The sequence below is a fragment of the Ixodes scapularis genome, unplaced genomic scaffold (genome assembly GCF_016920785.2).
Source record: "Ixodes scapularis isolate PalLabHiFi unplaced genomic scaffold, ASM1692078v2 ptg000178l_1__unscaffolded, whole genome shotgun sequence".
Taxonomy (NCBI): domain Eukaryota; kingdom Metazoa; phylum Arthropoda; class Arachnida; order Ixodida; family Ixodidae; genus Ixodes; species Ixodes scapularis.
Window position 1 is genome coordinate 461636 of NW_024609927.1, and position 21547 is coordinate 483182.

Here is a 21547-nt window from a genome sequence, read left to right on the forward strand (position 1 = left end):
ACTTACCTCACGCGTCCTGTTGTTGCCTCTGATTACTGTAAAGTGTTCTTCCACAGCGTTAACATCAGTCGCCCTTTCCAAGGTAGTTAGCTTCCCGTTTTCTACACTTCCCCCTCCCCCACCAAAAAAAAAATGCGAATTTGGAATTACATATTTTATGAGATGAAAGTCAGACATCGCGCGTGGGTGCATATGCCCACCCACGCGCGATTCCATCGCGCGTACCTTTGAAGAATGACTATCTGGAATCGCCCGTACCCATGTGCAAAGGGAGTGCCTAAACGCCACCCGGGCTATCCACACGGGACAGCTTGTCGTTCGTATGATTATCGCACTTCGCTAGATTCTTTCTCTGCTGTCAGACAGGTGACGTAACTTGTTGGAGTCCTCCTCGATGCTTCGCATTCCATGTCGGACATGTCGGTTTCGGTGTTATTTCTCCGATCCGCTCCCAAATTGCAAGTTACGTGCTGACACGCCTTTGGGTTGGAATGAATAAGATTCCTTCGACTTTCCCTTTGTGACGTGTGGTCACATAACTTTGAACTCTGGATCCAGCCAGTTGTCTCCGCTGCCACTTTCACTTCCGTTGTCGCTTCCCTCCGTTCCGTTCCACGCGTTCCAGCGTTCCCTCCCTTCGCTGTCTCGTCTTCTGCCAACAGGCCTTTAGTCGCCTCTTCACCACTTCCATCGTCAAGCGAATGTCCAGCGCCGCCGCTCCCGGGCTTATCTAGTCTCTCTGGCGCCTCCCCTTGACCGCCGTTCCGGAGTTCCAGTGCGATGAAGAAAGTCTTCGTCAGAGGCTCTGGCACAATGAGGCGCTGATTTCGTAGCACTAAGGTCTCCGTCATCTCCACTGACTGTCCACAGAGGGAAAAGACCCTCCCCTGTACCATCGTGAATTTGGCTACCCAGATCCGAGATCACAATATTCTCATGCCAGCCTCCGCAAGAAGCCCAGTACGCATCGAGGTGTGGCGTCTCCTTTTTCTCTTTCCTCCTTTTTGACACCCTTCTCCCTCTTTCGCCAAAGGTTGTTTGTTATCTTGTTAAGAACTTCTATATGACGGTTTCACAAAACACCTTTTGCTTTTCCGGTAAGCCGCGTTCTGCCAGGCTAATAAACAACATCCGCCATCATCGCCATTTCGTTTGCGCAGACGTTTAATTATTAGCGTCGTTTTCGGCGTTTCTGAAACCATGAAGCATGGCAAGTGACTCCGCCAACGATAGAAATATAAGTATGATTGGGGACGTATTTCATTCGCATAACTCACAGTTTAATCTGATCTTTTTTTTTTCGGATTCGCTCGGGAGTGTTGCACGTACACTGGGGCCTTTATGGCCACCGATATGTCGACTTCACGATCGCTGGCTCGTCTTAAGACCGAATAAATACCGGTACCAATACAAATCGAGAGCCAGATGGTGATCCTTTGTGTCGCCGACTACTCGAAAAACGCATTCAATCATTACGCGAAAAAAAAAAAAAAAAACTCGGCGGGGTTTGGAAATATTGCCTCCGCGTGCATAAAAAGACATTCGGCGTAAGTCCGTCAACATGGCTCCGGCGACCTTTCGTACTTCAAGAAGGAATTAGTTGAACGTTCGCAGAGGTTGGATCGGATGCCGTACGAGACGCCTGATTAAGAGCCGGAAGGACACGATGAGGACATCACCTAGTGGTCGGTACTTTCGCCTGCTTCCGATCTGTGGCGCCTCGAAAACACATACTGGAGAGATCGCGTTGCATGCACCGGACGGTTATCCTACAGGAATAGCCTTCACCCACGCTTTCTTCTCCGCTTCATTGTTTAGAAGCTTGTGTAGAGGGGGGTACTTTAGGATGGGCCAGGGCTGAGACAGTCCCTGGCCCGGCGCCGACGCGACATTGCCTCTTACGTTGATCATCGAAGTATACGCTGCACTTCGTCTTCAACTGCACCGCTTTAGAGTGCGTTTCGGAACGCATAAGCAGAACAGTCGCAAGTTGAAACTGACGCGTCGTTGGCGTCATCTGCTTACGTACGCATTCGGCGCACAGGAGAAATTCGAGAGTTAGCGCCTAATCGACGATGACATTTCAATATAAAGGGAAGCAGAAAAAAAAAAAATGCGCCAGAGCGGTAGCCCATTCTTGACGTTACCGAGGAGAGCAAAAACTTCAAAATCGGTTTTGTGAAATAAACTTTTCAAAAGCTACAAATAGGTTGCTTCTAGGGCTCAAATTTTGAGAATGATGTCTAAGTATCATGTCAATCGTTTGGTAAATCTAAACGATGCATTGGGGGTAGACATGGTAACCCTGTAGCGACGGGAGAAAAAAGGACGGACAGAACCGAAACTTGATTTAAATTCATTTGGGGGTGTCAATGCCGCTTTACAAAAAAATAAAAAATAAATAAATATAAAATAAAAGCATATATATATATATATATATATATATATATATATATATATATATATATATATATATATATATATTAAGACTGTACTTTGTAAAACGTGTTGCTTGCAAGGTTTGTTCTCCGGAGTGTGTTTGTCCTATGTGGCTTTCTTGTGAGAAGGCCACTTTGCTGGTGCAAATAGTCCCATGTAGATCGCCGTCGCAACACCGGTGTAGCAAAATATGTTTTTATTAAGTTAGGCAGATGAACTATTTTGTTAAATAGTCCTAAAAGCACGGCTTATTTTTTACCATACCTTGAGAAAAATTAGCAATACGCTGACTGCCATCTGAAACGCCCTACAAGAGATTTTGATTCTTTCTTTCTTTTTTTTTTTTTGTGTGTGCCAGAAGTAGACTGGAATTACACGAAATTTATGAATTTGCCAGTCTGTATAGAGTGTACGCTAAGAACAGCGAGCACAGAGCTCTTCATTTTATGAGAACTAAGTTATATTAATAATACATTATAATTAAGCTAAACTTTTACTTCGAGTGCAATAGTACAGCATACATGTTTTTAATGATTTATATATTTTAATGGTAACATACATATTAATAAACTAACAAGAAGTGCAAAAATTTACGGCAAAAAGGAGCTGGTGATGGTTGAAGATAATATAATAGAACCCCGAAACTGGACGACGCGACATAGAAATGTGTGTAATGTAGTCTGAGGATTTTAGTCTATAACAAAGTCTTCACTTCACATTACCAAAGAGCTCCTAGAAAATTAAATTCTGCCAGCCCCCCTTACAACAATACAAAATATTAATACGTTTATAAAGTACACTGCAGACATTAATATGTATTACGTAAAAAAAATCGCTTAAAAGGAATCCCCAATATGATCAAGCAATACAATAAACCGCTTTCCTGTTTTTGTTTTCCGTTTTTTGTAACTTTTCTATTTATTACAAGTAAAACGTAGTACTTCCGCTGCGAAGTACCGGTGTGCTGACATATTTGATGACGTAAATCGAAGAGTATCCGTCCCACGTTATAAAGGTGAATGGTGGACTGCGCCAGATCTTAACAAGATTGATTAGTACGTCGTCTGGCGTGTACATTAGGCGTTGCAATCTCAGTCAGACCTTTAACGTTAAAAACTTTGCCGCTCGCCAACCTGGTCTTTTTCGTTAATGTTGATGTTAAAAAAAATAATTTTAGGTTAGACTTCTATACGCCTAGCACAATCTGTAAGGGGCTCACGCCACGGTCGTCTGAAAAGTCAGCGTGACTGGTGGGCATTGGGCATTGCACGGGGTGTTTCAAGGAACACCGGCTAAATCGTTCCTGAGAAAAGTACGCATCGCACGAAAAAACAAAACAAAAAAAGGTTAACATGGCATTGGTCTTTACCAAGTGGTGTATTTACGAAAATTAATAACCTTCTGTTTAATTAGGTTATTGTGTACTTTTGAGTAATTAACGGTTTAGTTAATGCATCGAAAAGTGAAATTTTAGTCAAACACTTTATGGCATCATCAAAATACACTGAATCGACACGGCACGATGAGCAAAACACACAGCTGTGACGACAACTTGGTGATAACACGCCACAAAGCTGTGGTGTGGCGTCTTTTGAAACGGCCATGAAAAATATTAGATGTTCCCCACTCTTCTCGTTTCTCAACTTACCGCTAGAGTCGCGACAGTGCCTGTTTTTTTTTTTTTTTTGCTAGGGTGGTCCTCTACAGCTCCTTCTATCTGTTTTAGGACCAGCTTATTAGCGATGTCTAGTCGTCTGCAAATGCGGTATTCCACAAAAGGCCCCCGTAATTTATGCGATGGGACCCAAACGGTTGGTCCTCGTTTCAACGGCAGTTGGCAACGAAGACAATGATTGCACGAAATCATTTAACGGAAGACCGTGGCTGAGCAGACAGGTTATTTTGGGGAAGCTTTGTTCTCGTTCCTACAGGAAGCGAAACGATAGCGTCTCCAGAATTGCGTGGCACGGGAGGCAAGCGGTGATATGTTGAGTAGCTTCGCGTCTAAGGAAAGGCTGCGGGCGTTTTAATGGCAGGCCTAAAGGAAGTCCCATGATCCGGTAAAATTCGCTTTTTTTACGTTTACGTGGTGATTTTGTTTAACCTTCTTGGGGCAATCTGCTGTAGAAAGTAGTCTTACTAGAAGAAGCAGATGGGCTAGTTGGGATACATTCACGGTGAAAAAAGCGCACAGAGATTTTCCCCTTTGTCCTTGTATTTTACAAAACCAAAGATCTTTGTCCTTGCAATTTAGATTGGAAAAATTAACTCCTCTTTGGTCTTGCATTTTTGGGATGATTTTCATCAAGAAAGTATTCTTTTTGTTTTGTATCTATTTGCTCCCGGATGCCACTGGCACATGACTACAGGCAACCGGGTTCCTGCCGCTTCTTGGTCCGGCGTTCTTCTCTTGCAGCCGCGTGCCTTACTTCTCCTTCTTTACATCTCTGCGCCATTTAGTTGTCGCTCTTGCACCGCTTTGGTGGTAAGCAAAGCCCGAAAGCAACATATTTCATGGTATGTGGGCGCAGTCCGTTTTAGTACCGACCCCACACCGAGGAAAGTCACCGCTGCATGCAAGAAGAGGCCGATTGCAAGCGGAGCATGTGATCGGCGACTGTACGTTTCATGTTGCACGCTCTTCTTTATTGAGGCACTTGTAATACGCTTGGAAGACATTTGTAAAACAATGCCTCAGACACGAGCTTCCTACGTGCCCAGAACTTATATAATACCACGTTACTACTCTCTCGCAGAAGCTATGTCCGCAGCCTCCTCTAAACCCGTCATGAAGGCGAGTCTCCAACCCGCCTGCACTCCGGATTCCCCGGGGCTCGGCTAAGATCTCAATGGCCGACTGCGTCCAGCGCGGCGTGGGCGGCGTGCCGGCGGGCGTCCCCTCCTCCATGGGCTCGTCCTCTCTTAACGGAACCCGGGTCTACCCGGACGGCGTGGTGTGGGATGGGCCGCTGATCCAGCGCGTGGCAACGCTGTCCGTCATCATGCTCTTCACGCTGGCCGGCAACTCGACCATCCTGGTGGTCCTTTCCAGGCCGCGTGTCGCCAAGAGGGCCTCACGGGTCAACCTCTTCATCTTCAACCTGGCGCTGGGGGACCTCGCCGTCTGCCTCTTCACGCAGTCCTCCGAGATGCTCTTCGAGGTAGGTGCGTGCGGGCGACACCACTGCGTTGCCTCGCACGCTTTAGACATCGGCCCAGGAAGTATTTTTCGGGCGTGTATATGTCGAACCTCGAATGCATTTCACGAATGAGTAACTTTTTCGAAGAACTGTGGTACCGATAAAACAACATTAGTCACTGGTAAGATGAGTACGGCAAAGAGGTCTTTCTGTCGTCCCGCCTCTATTGCTAACTTCCGACCTTCGATAGCACTTCGGCATCTCGTCGGCTTCGTGTGTGCTCGCGCAGGCAAAGCACGGTGAAAGGCCACGACCACGTGCTGGAAGCCGGGTGTGTGAAAGAGGCGCCCTGCAATCATCACCTTGTCAGTGACTTTAATATTAACAATCAAAATATATTGTACAGACACTTTCAATAAGTGCAAAAAAGAAAAGAGCATTCGAGCTATTTCAGAGCGAACATTTCTCTGGGTGCTTGAAATAGCTTGTGCATTGGATACACGCTCGTCCGGCTAAACTCAAATGCAGCGCCCCCATGTTAGAAAAAACAAAACAAAAAAACATACATCCACAACCATCCAACGTATTTCAATATCAAAAACATGGGCAAGCTTTGCGACGCTGAGCGCAAAGCTTGCGGTGCATTGTTGAACGTCGTGAGGCGCCCACGGCATTATGTCGTCAGACAACGTAAATTCATGGTCAGAAGAAGTAGCGAAAAAGTAACATTCACACCGCACACACCCGGGCGGTACAATCTGCCGAAGCAAGATGGAAAAACAGCTTCCATGTTGTGTTCTCGCCCCAGAAGTGTCATGCAGTGTGTACAGACATGCGCAGGGTTAGCCCATTTATTTATACTATTCTCATCTTTGGGTGAAAGGAACATATTGTCGTTGCATTCAAATTCAAACACACCTGGCATGCCATATTTATTGTTCACGCGCCTTGACACCGTGTGACACCTTTTTTACATTTATCCAAACAAAGAATTGCCATACTACATTGTAAGACAACAATTTAACAAAAATAAGTATTTGGTATTAGACTGGGGTGGAGTCGGCAGTGGCAGGCCTCTAGTGTCAGAACGGACCACGGGGAGACTACCGCAGTTTCGCAAGCCTTACTCCGGCCCCAGGGAGGGGTCTGATGGGCGGCTGCGCGTTTTCTCCCCTCATAGAAACTCAAAATCGGCTCGGCAGCAAACGTCCTTAGCACACCCTACTTGAAATGGAAACAAATCTCAATTCCAATATACTTCGTCTCACCTCGCTACGAACTAAAGGTCAAAGCATGCGGTCCATCAGGTCTAATCACGGGCAAGTCGGAAACCACGTCGTATGTTGCTTTAACGTGCATGTCAGTGCCCGCGTCGAAACAACGCGTGCTTTACAACTAGCTCCTGACTGGGTCTGACGACCCGTTGCTTTGGCACCCAGTTCATCCAGTTCATCGCCGGGTGACACGGAGTATAGTATCCTATCGGCACGCGCTGCGTTAAATCAGCCTATCCTGTCAACCGGCGTTGCCACGCGCTTTGTCACCGACCCCACTGTTTTTTTTTTATGTTTTTTTTTTTTAAATGTTTATTTGGAGGCCACGAACCTACAGAAAAACTAAACGCCTGGATTTGACAAACTTTTTCAGCAGGAGCGTTCCTGCCTTGGTCGAGAAGCGAGTTTGCCTTTCTCTTAAGAGCGTACCTTCATTTTTCGATTCACCTTTAACTATTCTAATATCGGTCTTTGCGCGCTGCTTTGTTTGTGCACTGGGTTGTCCGCATTCTGAGCTTGCGCAGTAGCTGTCTCCTGCGGAGCGTCAAACGCTGTGCATGCGTCTACAGCCCAATGACTCGGCATTTTTTCTCCTGGATGGTACGCGCTGGGTAGGCGTAGACGTAGCGAGTTATTTCGGGTTCGCGCAATAGCAGGTGGCTTCAGAGTTAATCGGCTTGGGGATTACCAGAGGCGGAAGAACAGCGGTCGATCGGGACAGCTCGTGAGCAGCGGGTTAAAATCGCCCCTCTTTGTCAATTATGGAAATGCTCTTCATTCGTGATCTAAGCCCGGACTTCTTATTAACTTTGGGGGAGGCGTATGCGGTGAAATCGGAGACGGGTGGTTGCGCGCGTATTTGTCATCGCCTCTCTGGACACGCGCGCCGTGTTTAGGATATGGGCTCGATATTACAGTCAAGGATTCACACGCACTAACAAATTTGTCAATGTAAAAAGGGTGCTTTGGAAACCTACACTCATGGTTACACCGTTTCCAGCTCCATATATATATATATATATATATATATATATATATATATATATATATGTATATACAGGGGGTGTTTTTTTATTCTTACACATTTCTTTAAAACAAACCGTGAGAGCTACACTTATGCGGTTTGTGCAGGTGGGTTATACGGCCAGGCGGACATTATGTGGGTGGCTATTCTTCGGGACAAGTCGGCTAATTAATTAAATTCGTTAATTAACGAAGCGGTGTTCTTTCCCTGACGTCACGGTACACCTCACCCAATCAGGGCGCGGCGACCGCAGCGACGCTTGTGCTCGCTCTCGGGGCTAATAGTGGAGCGGTTGTGACGGCGTGGGCTGAAACGTTTCTTCTGGGGGAACAGCCCACAAAGCGTACGTGCGCTTGCTGATGAACGGAAGTTTGCGCTTGCAAAGGAGGTAACCTCTGTGGACCAAAACGGTGTTGTCAGCTCTGATAATGACTACATTAAAAAGGTATTTGTCGTTTTCCATGTCGAACTGTTTGGATGGAAAGAACATGTCCAAGGACATGATAGCCGTCGGTGATCTGCTCCGGACTCCACAAGAACTCTCGCAAGAAGCGAAATAGAGTATGGAAGAACCTATCACACTGGGGACTGATATCAACATAGAGCTATCGAGGGACTGGGCGCCCACAAAACGCTTGGTTTTGACCGTCTCTGCGCAGAGTTTTACAAGCACTTCCGCGCCCAGCTTTGGCCTTTTTACCCTGAAGTTGTACGAGAAGCTTATGAACTCCAGGCGTTACCACCTTCGTTTTTACAGTCGCACACGATACGAATACCGAAATCAAATGACAGTCTTAAAAGAAGACAGCCGTCGGGCTACCGCCCAATAGCGTTCAGTACTGTTGATTACAAAGTGTTTGGAAGGGTTTCGTTTAGACGAATCCAACACGTAGTGACTGATCTGGTGGGGGAACACCAGACTTGTGGGTTTAAAGGCAGAACTATCCCGACAAACATTCATGCATGTAGGTCGAACTATTATCAAAAGTGCCGATTCCGAGGGAAGTCAGGTTGCAATGATACAAATCGATTTGGAGAAGGCTTTTGACAGAGTGTGTCATGGCACATTATTGCATAATTTACCTAAAGCTAATGTTAGGAAAGTTATTTGTGAAGGCGTTAAGATGGCGTACACTGGGTGCACCACACGATTGGTTATAAATGACACCGTTAATGAAAAGATAAATGTATGTTCTTCTGTGCAGCAGGGGTGCCCCAAGTCACCACTGTTGTTCAGTTTTTATCTTGAGCCGCTATGTTTGAGCATTATAGAGAACGAGCACGTGGAAGGCTTTACGATGGGTAACGCAGAAGTAAACATTTTAGCATACGCCGGCGATATTACTGTGTTTTGTAAAGACAAAATCAGTGTCACTTATGCTTTTGAGTTACGTAAAAAGTCCTATGATTTTACAGGAGCCAAGATCAATAAGCAGAAGTGTCTTAGCGTATGGTTGGGGGACTGGGCCACAACACCGACTTTTTTTTATGGCATTCAGCGGAGCGGCTCTCCAAACAAGTACCTTAGAGCTCCGCTAGATCACTTGAATAAAAGCACGCCATATCGGGATGGTATTACAAATGATCTAAAAAACGTACCGGTTAAGGGGGGTTGTCCCAACACGTCAATTTTTACAAGAGCTACGAAGTGTAATATTTTTTGTCGCAAAACTTTGGTACGTGTTACATGTATTATACTGCACGCTCAGCTGCATTCAAACGGTGCATAGGGTGTTTGCTTTGTTTATTTGGAAGAGTGCAGGGGAGCCGATGTGAAGAGATAATCTTTTTCTGCGTCCTTCCGAAGGAAGACTTGGGTTATCACACCTGTTTATCCGACAATTTGTTTCACGTTTTCTTTATTTGCGAAATCAGAGGCACCGTTTCTGTAGGTTATGTTTCAAAAAAGGCTAACAAACGTCATCCCGTCTTTCATTGTATGTTCGGACATTGGCCTCCCTGCAAAGATGGTTCGATTTGTCAAAGAGGTTATTGAGGCTTTTAAGTTTTTAAGCTTTAGGTATTCTTACGAATATTTGGCTTCGGTCCCCCGAAGAAAGTTGTATCGCGACCTGCTTGACAATCTTTTTCATGTACCGCTGTATGTGAAGTATTTCGAAGATAAACCCAGGACAGGCCGTCTTGGCTTGCGTTAAGAGAATGGCCATACCTCCAGCAGCAAAGTCGTTCTTTCGCTTGCACAGCGAGACTTTGCCTTCGAAGCTGTGACTTGGTGAAAGGAGTTTAATCGTGCCTGGCGGAGTCAACAGCCCACTGTGTAAGGAACCCTAAACAATTGAGCATGCCTTTCTGTACTGCTGGGATGCCATTTTTTTTTTTGCGAACTTTGGAAAGAATATTTAAAAAACTGACCGCATCTCCACGTGGTGAATGATGTTGATTGGGGCGAAGCTCTGGTGGTGCCGATTTTTTTTTATTGCTCATAGGTAGTGCTGAGTTCCGGGTTGCGTTTCGACTTAATTATTACCACTTTATGGTCGGTGAAATACAGAGCCAGTGGTTCTTCGAGCGGATCAGCTTGGATCCACTAGAAGCCGTGGGAACGCATCTCCACCGCTTAAGTCAACGGTCCATGTCAGAAACAGAATGTGTGGTATGGAACGTTTTTATATACGCATTTGAGCATTTGACCGCGGCGCCCTCTCGTCTGCAAACGTTGAGCCAATGCATGCAAAGTTTAACGCGATTATATACGCATTTGACCGCAGCACCCTCTCTTGTATTGGCGTTGAGCGGCTACATGCAAGGTTTCATCCATGACATCCCCAGCTCTTGAGTTACTACCACATCTCAGAGCCCCCTACTCGTCCCGCAGTCGTGGCCGAGTGGTGAAGGCGATGGACTAGAAATCCATTGGGGTCTCTCCGCACAGGTTCGAATCCTGTCGACTGCGCAAACATTTTTTTCTTTTTTTAAGCAGACAGATGAGATGGTAATCGATGTGAGCACGGACGCCGGATGGACAAGGCTAGACCGTAAGGAGCGACCCTAAAAAGGAAATATTAATAATGTCATATAGAATACGATTCATTCCTTCTGAGCATTTTCGTGTTGTTTCATATGATACGAATATGGTTCTTGCGCTCTTCAGTCCATGGAAGTCTTGTAGGTCTGTGAGGCATGCTGAACAGCCCCCGAAATCCGCACGCCTGTTTTTCATTGAGTTGATTACGCAAGTTAAGAGTCTAAATAAGTACAGCCAGACACTGCCCCAGTGGGCAAATACTTTAGAGAGCCTGTGCAAGATAAAATAATTTTAAATCTATAGCTGCCCGAAAGGATCTGGTAGTGGGTTTTAGTGCAAACTTGGAAATACGCGCTGAATAAAAAAGAAAAGGCTTGCGCGGCCGAATAGTGACCGTGCTTAGCTGTCGCCCGGAGGATCCAAGTTCGACCGCAGTAAGCGGAATGTTCTTTTATTTCTCCTTTCAGCTTGGCGTTCTCGTAAGTTCGGGAACCTTCTTGTCTGATCGAGTTACGAATGTTCGACGCGCCGAACGTTCTAGGCCGAATGTTCCAAAACCCACGCGTTTACAAAAGGTGCTCCGCGTGGCAAGCCGGTGTGAGTCTCGCCCCACCCAGCGCTCGATCCTGCTGTTTCGCCGATATCGACGCCTGCGACGCTAGCCTTTCTCTATTTTGTTTTGGGCACAGATTCGCCCCCTTAAACGTTTAGGTTCCTCAGTTATTCGCCGACTCATAATTTGTCATTCCTGACACTATTGCTTTGGGAACAAATTTTTAGCTGAAAGTTACAAAGGGGAGGCTGATCTAACCACGGGATATTGACACTTCTGATCAAAGCGCTAATCGACCGGTTTAACCAATTATAGGCGGGGGATGGGAGGTGTCACCTCAGGATTTTACCGGGTGCACCAATCAGGCAAGTGAACCATAAAACCGCAAAGTGTGTGTGTGCGTGCGTGTGTGTGTGTTTTCTTCTTTCTCTCCTTGAGGCTAGGTGTAGTGTTGAAAATATTATTTGAAGGTTGTGTTTTCGCAGAATAATATTGATATCGCGGACTTGCGCTGCCGCATCGAAGCTTACTTTTGAGTGCAAATAGAAACAGTATCAGGAGTTAAAAAGAAAACAGATTATGACTAGATTTCTTGTTAAAACAAGGGAAGAGGAATAATTAAAAAAACAAACGCTCGAGCATAAACTCTGGTTTATGTTTGCTAACCCGTATGTTTGATTGATGAATTGGTTGGTTGCATGTCATTTTGGTTGTTCGTTTTATTGACAGCAGATGAAAAGGTATTAGGTTAATTAATTAGTTATATAAACGAACGTTATAGTAGGGTGATTTCAGATAAGATCGACCAAAGGATGGCTAGTCGACATTTTCAAATCAACTGATGTTTTTATATGTTATTGTCTAGTGTCTGGTATGAACGAATCCAAACTTAGTTTTGACTAGAAAAAATACTTGGGGACAGGAAAAATCGTAAGGCAAGAGGTGGTGGACAGTTGATGGAGCACACTGATGGAGGGGGCCCGTTTGAGAGTGAATAACTAAAGCGATAACATTAGGAGAACTCTAATACGTTTTAGGCGCAAACTATGGGTATAGCTTGCTTGTAATATAAAGTAATCATATTTATTTAAAATTTATTTATTTTTCTAAAAATTGACAAACATGCCTGCTCGAACGACAAATGGCAAACTTTGGAGGTCTGCATCTCATGAAATAATTTAATCATTATGATATAATTTGCAGATATTATTCTACTAATATATAGCTCATATTTAAAAAATAACTAAGGTATCTGTGTGACACAATAGTTAGGATATATTTAGTCAAACATGCAAAAAAAATCAAACAAAAAAAAATTCCGATGCGAATAAAAAAAAACACCACCCTCGATTTTTTTTTAAATTTAGGTAACCTGTTATATTCTATTTCGGCATTCATTTCCATTAAAAACATGTTGCATCATTTTATTGAGAAAGAAGATACAACTCCCCAAAGTAGGGTCCTTTTTCAAAGCCTACACATAGCAGTGTTTTATACAAGAACTGAATCTGAGTTCCAGTTTCATGAAACCAACACACATCTTTTATATATTTTTATTCAGATGAGGCCAATGATAACTAAAGAAATCGTTCACACACTTAAGTTAAGGAGAAACTACTGTGTACAAAGAGGTATCATATTACGGACTAGTGATCCGAGAAAAGATCATGCAGCCATCGGCCACTAGGAACTTTGTTTACTTTATTCTCCTGCGACACTATATGCTATTCCCTCTTCCGCTCTACCTTCATCTCTCTCTCTCTGTCTCATATATATCCCTGATATATATCCAGAACAAAAACATGTTCAAGCATTCCCTTTCTGCGTGGTAGTGTTCTGCGGCTAGCAAAAATCATTTCCTCGCTAAGCTCAAGATTATGGCAAAATAGTTGCCGGAAACCGCAGTCGACACTCGTCGCTAGTTGTGGCAAAACGGCCGATACAATCTTTTTTTCGCACTTCCCCGCTCGCTGTCAAGGACAAGGGGGTTCGCTTCAACCAGCAAAACATGGCCGCAGACGCCTGTTTACTGAGCAGTCATGCCTGTCGCCATCTCACTCGCTGGCGTCACGGGCGATAATATCAGGCACAAAGGGGCACACCAACCGACAGCATTATCCCCAAATACTCGAGCCTCGCGTAAATACATAGAGTGTAAACGCTGTCGCCATGTTATCGTAGTAAGACCGCCCCCCCCCCCCCCTCCCCCAACGGGGGACTGCAGTACGCGACGGCGTACTAACACAACGGCGACGATATCGACATCGCGGGCTCCGAATTTTCCCATAGTTCTACTCCACGGGCATTTCTCGAAACGCTTGATATTGTGTACGCCCGCCTGAAAGGATTTCAGGCGCGTAGTTAAGATAAGGCGGTTCTCCGCGGCAAAAGAAAGCAATTTCACAAAAGCTTAAAAGCGGCGGCGACGCGTGTGCGGTGAACGCTTGTAATTTTGGTGTAGACAGGGTGTGTGTGTTCTCGTTGTTGACACCAGCCGGCGATAAGGCACTGCAGGCGGTAGCTCAGTACAGCAAGGGCTAATCCGAGTGACCATCAACGTAACCCCACCGCCAACCCCTCGCGAACAGGTCGCCGACATGGCTCAGGCTGTGTCATGAACCACGTGGTAGAAGCTCGGGTGCTTTCATATCAGCGCGTGGAGGGACGACAGTGCGATTCCGGAAAGTCTTTTTCGAAGGCCGCTGACCACAATTTTTTGTCTGGAGACTTCCCGTCTTTCTTCCTTTGACGTGGATCAAGCTTTGCCGACAGCCTCGGTTGTGACCTCTCTTTTCAAATGTACGTTTGCAGTGAGTGAGCTCCTCAGCCTCGGACTTGTCACTTGTGCACCCAGTAGTTCTTTCACTTGGCAATTATATGCCATCAGTTGGGGTTTAATTTCTATTATTTATGTATACATTATAAAGACGTCCTGGAGCTCCGAACGAGTGTTTTGTGCAGATTACTTTTGCAAACACAAAAAGACTATACCAAAGCAGCGGAATTTTCGAAGTGTTGGCGAGTTGGACCTAAACTCGTTGAAGCAAATTCTTCCGCCTGACTGTTCCACCAAAGTGAGTGCGACGGACTACCTGTGCTACCATTGCTTCATGCACATCACTAAGGAGATCTCGATGCGAAGCTCAGAGCAGTGCCCTGACATATTTGTGCCAGCTGAAGAAGCAATTGAAGATCTAAATCGCAGCATACTACCTACAGATGTGTCGCCGCTGAGACAACCAAGCGTCGTAAGAAGTCGGGACAGGCCTGCCTATGTCAAGAGAAAGCAGACAGAACTGGAGCAGGCTGCTGTCAAGAATATACGCTCAAGGCTACGTATTGCGTACGACAGGGACGCACCATCGGGGTCGTCCGAACCAACATGCTCCACATGCACTGAGTGGGTGGACAACTTTCGGCAGGCCTTTGAAACCGCCACCTCTCTCCGGGAACGTTGTCAACTGCTTACACTCCTGCCGTCAACACTGACGAATAATGAGGTTCAAAAGATGATTCCACAGGCCTCAATGTACCTCATCAGTAAATCCCGAAAACTCAAGGAAAAGCATGGCGTGTGGTATGAGCCGGATCCTTACACGAGGTGCAAGGTGAGCCCTGAGAACCTGTCTGCTGCCCTAGAGTACTTCACGAAAGACGAGATACAATGTTCGCGCCAAAGTCCCAACCAGAAGGACGTCATCTCTGTCATGCTCAACGGAGAGAAAACGTTCGTGCCAAAGCGCTTCATGACACGCTCAATACGAGAGGCCTTCCGTATATACAAAGACAAGCATCCCGATTCCGGCGTTGGGCTAACGAAATTTTATTCGTTGCGCCCTAGATGGGTCCAATGTATTCCACACCAGGAAGTGTGCGTTTGTGTGCGCTGCGCCAATTGTTATCTTTGTAGTGCCGCTCTAGAGAACGTTACAGGCTCAACATTCAACACTGGTGAAATGAATTCGGCATTTCTGTGCGACCCAGCAACAGAACTGTGCCTTCAAGGAGACTGTGATCACTGCCCAAAAGGCCAGTTTCTTACACTCCAGGAACTTGATATCCCGGAGGATGAAGAGATTGTGCTTGCAACATGGGAGTCCGGCGACCTTGTGAAAAAAACTTTGGAACCTGAGACTTTCCTAAAAGTCATCCAAGTGACGGTTGGAAGTTGGGTACTTCACAACCATATCCGGCAAACGCAAGGTAAAGCGATCTACGATGAAAAACAGTGCATGCAACGCGGGAGCATTGTCTTTCATTTTGACTTTGCTGAAAACTGAACCATCGTGCTTCCTGACGAAGTGCAAGCATATCACTGGAAAAAAAAAAAAAACAAGTTTCGATATTTACATGTGTAGTGACGACAAGAAAATCTACAAACAGCTTTGCCATCATCAGTGAGGACCTGTGTCACGACGCCGCTCACGCTTGCTTGGCTCTAGAAAAAGTGAAGGAGTGGGTTGAAGACAACGTTGCGGTATACTCGTACGTGACGTACGTAAGTGACGGCGCCGCCAGTCATTTCAAGAATCGCTACCAGCTTCACCAATTTGCAAAGGACGATTGCCCACAAGCCCAGTGGTTATTTTCTGCATCTGGACATGGGAAAAATGCATGTGACGGAGTTGGCGGACTCGTGAAGCACCAGGCCACGCTGAACAACCTGAGAGAACGTTCAGTAAGCGCAATTCAGACGGCCAGGACAATGGTGAGCGTTCTATCAAAGAAACTGAAAGGCGTGCATCTTGTATATCTGGACGAAAATGAGGTTGTTCGGTATCGTGAACAAAAAAAAAGAAGAGTGGCTGACGGTGCGCGCCTTCCCTGGCATTCAGTCTTGGCACGCGTGGCGGCTCAGCAAGTCATCAACAGAAGGGACCTGTGACGTATATGTAGCACGGGCAGTCGGATCTGCTTGGAAGCAACTTTATTAAATGGGTACAGCGAGGAAAACCTTAGCGTAAAGTGCCGAATTTGATTTCCCAAGGACTGCTCATTTTGAATGCAGGGACATCTTATTTATCACATTTTTCTTCACGGGGTATTTAACCTACTGTTTTTGTTGGTGGTTACTAATAATTTTTATCTGATCACTATAAAAAAAATCCCAAAATGTTATCCTCGAGGAGGATAAAATATATCGGCTTGCCACGATTCATTCATACACCGAGAGCATCGAAGCTGCTCCAGTTAGGCACTATGGCATCCGTCACCTGAAATTGTTTGTAATCGTAAATACACAGCCAACCTAAATATCTTACTATTATATCTTTGTTTTTGTGTGTAGAAGTAAAGTTATTTATTTTAGTCTAGATGTAAAATATACCGGAAGGTACAACTTCACACTGCGTCATCTTTTCTCAAATCATTAGTCTCTAATATGATACCACTTTGTACGCTTATGTAAAATGCTGTATATAGTTTCTCCTCCCTTTTACTGTGTGACCGATCGCTCTTTTTATCAATGACCTCATCTGAATAAATGTGTATAAAAGATTTGTGCAAGTTTCATGAAACTGGAACTCAGAGTCACTTCTTGTATAGGACACTGCTAAGTGTAGGCTTTGAAAAAGGACCCTACTTTGGGGAGTTGTTTCTTCTTTCACAGCGCAATGATGCAACATGTTTTTAATAGAAATGAATGCCGAAATAGAGTATAACAGGGTACCCAAATTTAAAAAAAAATCGAAGGTGGTGTTTTTTTTATTCGCATTGGAATTTTTCTTCGTTTGATTTTTTTCCCATGTTTGCCTAAATATATTGTAACTATTGTGTCACTCAGATACCTTATTTATTTTTTCAATAATAGCCATATATTAGTAAAATAATGTCTGCAAGTTATGTAATAATGATTAAATTATTTCATAAGATACAGATTTCCAAACTTTGCCATTTGTCGTTCGAGCAGGCATGTTTGGCAATTTTTAGAAAACTAAATAAATTTTTAATAAATAATATTACTTTATATTACAAGCAAGTTGTACCCATAGTTTGTTTGTAAAAAGTTTTAAAATTCTCCTAATTTTATTGTTTTAATTATTCACTTTCAAACTTGCCCCCTCCATCAGTGCGCGTTATTGCAACTGTCCACCTCTCCCTGCCTTACGATTTTTCTTGTCTCCAAATTTTTTTTCTGGTCAAAACTAAGCGTGGATTCGTTTATACCAGACACTAGACAATGTCATATAAAAACATCAGTTGATTTAAAAATGTCGACCAGCCACCCTTTGGTCGATCTTATCTGAAATCACCCAGTAACTAATCGTTTGATGGTCCAATTAGTTCATTTATTTCCGCTCGGGGTGCACGCATTACTAATGACTCCGTGCCTTGAGCGCTTTCCCGAGGCACCCGTCCGTTCAACCGCCGCGAAGGTTCTAAAAGGACAGTGTAGAAGCACCGTGGCAACACCCCCTAGAATACCTGAAGCCTCGAACAACCTCCTCTTCCTATATGGAACGTCATCATCGTCGGTGTGCATCAACTCCACGAGTAAACCCAAGCCCGATGTCCATCGTCCTTCGACGAGTTCATTGGACCTGATACCCAGACAAACACTGACGTGCCCAATCTATGTCTACGCTGAATCTAACTCTGATGACGTAAACATTCTACTGCGTGGGCATTTATTATTTAAGTGGTGATGAACGTAAACAATCACGTGCCGAAATGGTGTTGTCTGTATGAGCGGGAGGTTAGTCAGCCCAATGTGCATGTGGCGTCTCCACCGTAAAAGCAGAGCCTTCAGCTTTCGTAGGCAATCGCAGCATTGACGTAAACTCTCTTGCGTATGTATGAGATTCTATGTAGAAAGTTATAATAAATGTTGTTGTTGTTGTTGTTTTTTCTAGTTTATATAGTTAAACTTATCAGAGCATTTCTTTGTGCTCAGGGTCCAGGAATTATTTAGGGACACGTTCTCCTAAGGGTGCCATGTCCATAATATATGACGTGAGCATTTATTAATTTTATTTTTAAAGCGCAGCACTTAGGCGCCCGTTTCCGGGTTGAGAGGCGTCGGCGTAACCGCACGCGTTGCATTATGGAACGTTTCCCCGCTAAAGTTAGCGGGGAAATTTTCCATCTAAAGCTAACCGGAAAATGTTCGCGCTTAATTTAGCGGAATAATTCCCCCCTAAATTTAGCGAAAACATTACCCCGCTAAGTTTAGCGCGTTAAGTTTCCCCGCTAAATTTAGCGGGGAAGTCGACGTCAAGTGACCTGAGCACCAATCCAGTTTCCCCGCTAAATGTAGTGGGGAAATGGCGTCACGACTTCGTGTCATGCTACTCATAAACAAATTCAGTGGCAGGAGGAAAGGGGGAGCAAAGTACGAGGAGGAGGGGAATACCCTCTACTCCGTACCCTCCCCTTCTCCTCCTCAAGAGTTGGGCTCTAGTTTCACATTACAGATATTTGGAAACGTCTTTCATTTTTATTTGTATTCCTCCTGAAATATTGCCTGCAGTGAAATACTGAGGACCTCGCATTCCATGGTCAGTGTTAATTACTCGTTGTTGTGCGTGAATGAAGAAAAGAAAGCAATGCAGGTCCCTTGATTGGACAGCCTGCTCCTCAAACACTATTCCGGTGGTTCTCTGCGGATGAAAGTATTCCAGACAAAAAATATATCGGAATAGCTCTGACATTTCCTCTGTAATTACCTACTTTGACGACGATGTTACTTTAACGAAGTGCCTGTGCTTTCTGTTTCCCTGTCAGGCTAGCGAAGTACTCCATCATGGCCTCTTAGTAACCACCCCTTTTTCTCCTATCCCTTTTCCTGTTCTCAGGAAGAACCATCTTTCCAAGTGTATAGCGCTGGACGTTCGTCGTTGTTGACATCATACTTCCATAAAGTAATAGAGGGGACTACTGGCAAATTCCATCGTTCGCCATATCGGGACGTCGTTTGATAAGGGGTCGCTGCAAACGGCAAACCCACTCTTCGAACAAGTTATTTCTCGCGAATAACCTGGAACCCAGGACATCGTGAGGATGGGTACACTTCCAAATGAGCATCTGAATATTTTGTAACCAAATAACACAAAATGATAGTTCGTCGTCACGTGGAGAAGAAGACATTCCTCCTTAGCCTTTGGTCTAACTTATGCTCAGACAACGTAGAAATACCAAAAAGTAGCTTCTTTAGGTTGTCAGTAAGGTTACCCCCATTTATCGCCGCTTCAAAGCAACACATAGGGAACAGTTCAGGGCGCTTTGTTGCAGTCTTCTGCATCTTCGGCGGTTGAGTCCTCGCAGATGAATATACCAAGGTCCAGATTCGGTATTTGAATCGACACCAGCATTTCAAGCTGAAACTGATTCAGCCGTGGTGGGTTCGATGAAGGAGTCTGCGTCGCTGCTGCTGCTTCTCTGGTTAACATATGAGGCGTTAAAAAAATTGAAAGTAAAACGAGGCCATACGGCGGCAGAAATAAGTGGCTGTGCCCCAGAATGACGTCTTTCCAAGTACATTAGTACTGGAGGTCATTCGCAAGATGACTCCTCTAAAAAAGAGGGAGGAGCGGGGGCGACATAAACCACACGCTCCTACCGTGAAAGTAGAAGAGGCCATGAACCAGACAAAACTTCTGCGTCCGCTGTTGTTATCGCTGTCGCAGCTTGTACCGTGATAAGGATGGTGCCTCCGAAGGATCGTCGTAGACGTTGCCATCAGCCAAAAACCTGCTTACATTTTAGATTGATAGAAAAACTTTGAGTCGGCGACATAAATCGACCCGCACACTTCGCCAGGCTCGCAATGCACCATGAGGCATGTAGGAGCGTCTTGCTCACGTTGCAGAAGCTTTTCCAGCTTTTGGCTAGAGAAGCCGTGAAGCCCCGAGTCGCGTCACTTGGTGTGTGAGTTCGCAATTGCACCAGATGTCCTACTATGAACTATTTTTTGTCTCTCTTTGTTGTATTGGTCGGTGTGTATCAGTCCCGAGAGGACAGGGCTCACGCGAGCTTTTCGCAAGTTCTACGTGAAGTGCTTACGGAGGTCCTCTGTAAGCTGCGTAGTGGTGCGATGCATGCTTGCTGGGTCCGCGCAAAGAAAATAACTTCACATTGGAAGCCTGAGCTCTTTCCCGGAGTTTAGTTGTGCCACAATATAAGCTGTGATCCGGTTAATTGTTGCGAGCGTAGACAAAGCCATTTTCCCAAGTTTTGCATCCCCGTCTTTGTTCCGTTCTGTGTTTGCTACAAGCGTTATCTTCGTGTTTCAGTTCCCCTTTCTTATGTTTGTTTTTGAGTAGTACAGCAAAGTCGTTTTGTACAGCATTTTAGTGCCTTAGAGGCATCTACAATACCCTTGCTAACAAGACAAACCAAAAATTATCCGAAATGAGCACAGCGGTGAAGTCAAGGCGAGCTGTCGTCTCAAGAAGACCATCCCAAATGGTCTTAAAATCATGCTTGCGCAAAAAAAGCAAAAAAAAAAAAAAACTGTTTGACCTATATAAGCAAATACTGGTTGCAGCGAACACTACGGGGTAGAGCACCGAAAATGTGATACGCAACTCACACCCAAGCATACTTGCTCTCGACCAGCTGCATCAAACCTGGCAGTGGGCCACCTCGTGGTTTCGCCTTCTGATACACCGTACAGTCACGTGCGAGTCTCATTACGTCCTGTCTCACACCTGGTCACGCAGCAATTTCGGATAACCGTTAAGCAAGATTTGCTCCCACTGCTGTGTCCTACCAAATTGGAATCACGCAATTTTCTGATGAAGGACTTATGGAGTTCACTAAGTAAAACAGTTTGGGATAGCGAGCCGCAGGCTCCATCATTCGCCTGGTGGATGTAACGCAACAAAGTGCCGTCGCTTCTCAGCAAGTACGAGCCAAACTCTCCGATAGCCCCGGTGTTGTTTGCGCTCTCTTCTACCAGCCTCAGTGGCAACTTCTGACAGAGTATCGTACTTTGGGCTGCACAGGGCTCCTCCCTGCTCACCAGAGGTCATCACCTTGAATTTGGTGCGATGAGGGACGCATTGGTCTGACTAGCTCAGGCCCTGAAGTAAAATCTTTTAATTTCTAGATCCTAAATTCGTCCCCCACGTTGGGCGCCAGTCTTGGATTTCCCTTGTGGTTACCCGCCTCGGAGAGGACAGCTAGGGCGCA

At 45.2% G+C, this 21547-nt stretch overlaps 1 protein-coding gene across 1 annotated transcript in view; it reads left to right on the forward strand.

Annotated features, from left to right (window-relative positions):
* The first annotated feature begins 5251 nt into the window (after positions 1-5251).
* Positions 5252-21547, forward strand: part of LOC120842849 (cardioacceleratory peptide receptor-like) — a 34675-nt gene continuing 18379 nt past the window's right edge. The window contains exon 1 of the mRNA XM_040214034.3: positions 5252-5600. Within this exon, the coding sequence (XP_040069968.1) occupies positions 5289-5600 (312 nt within the window). The 5' untranslated portion in view covers positions 5252-5288. The remainder of the gene's footprint in view (positions 5601-21547) is intronic.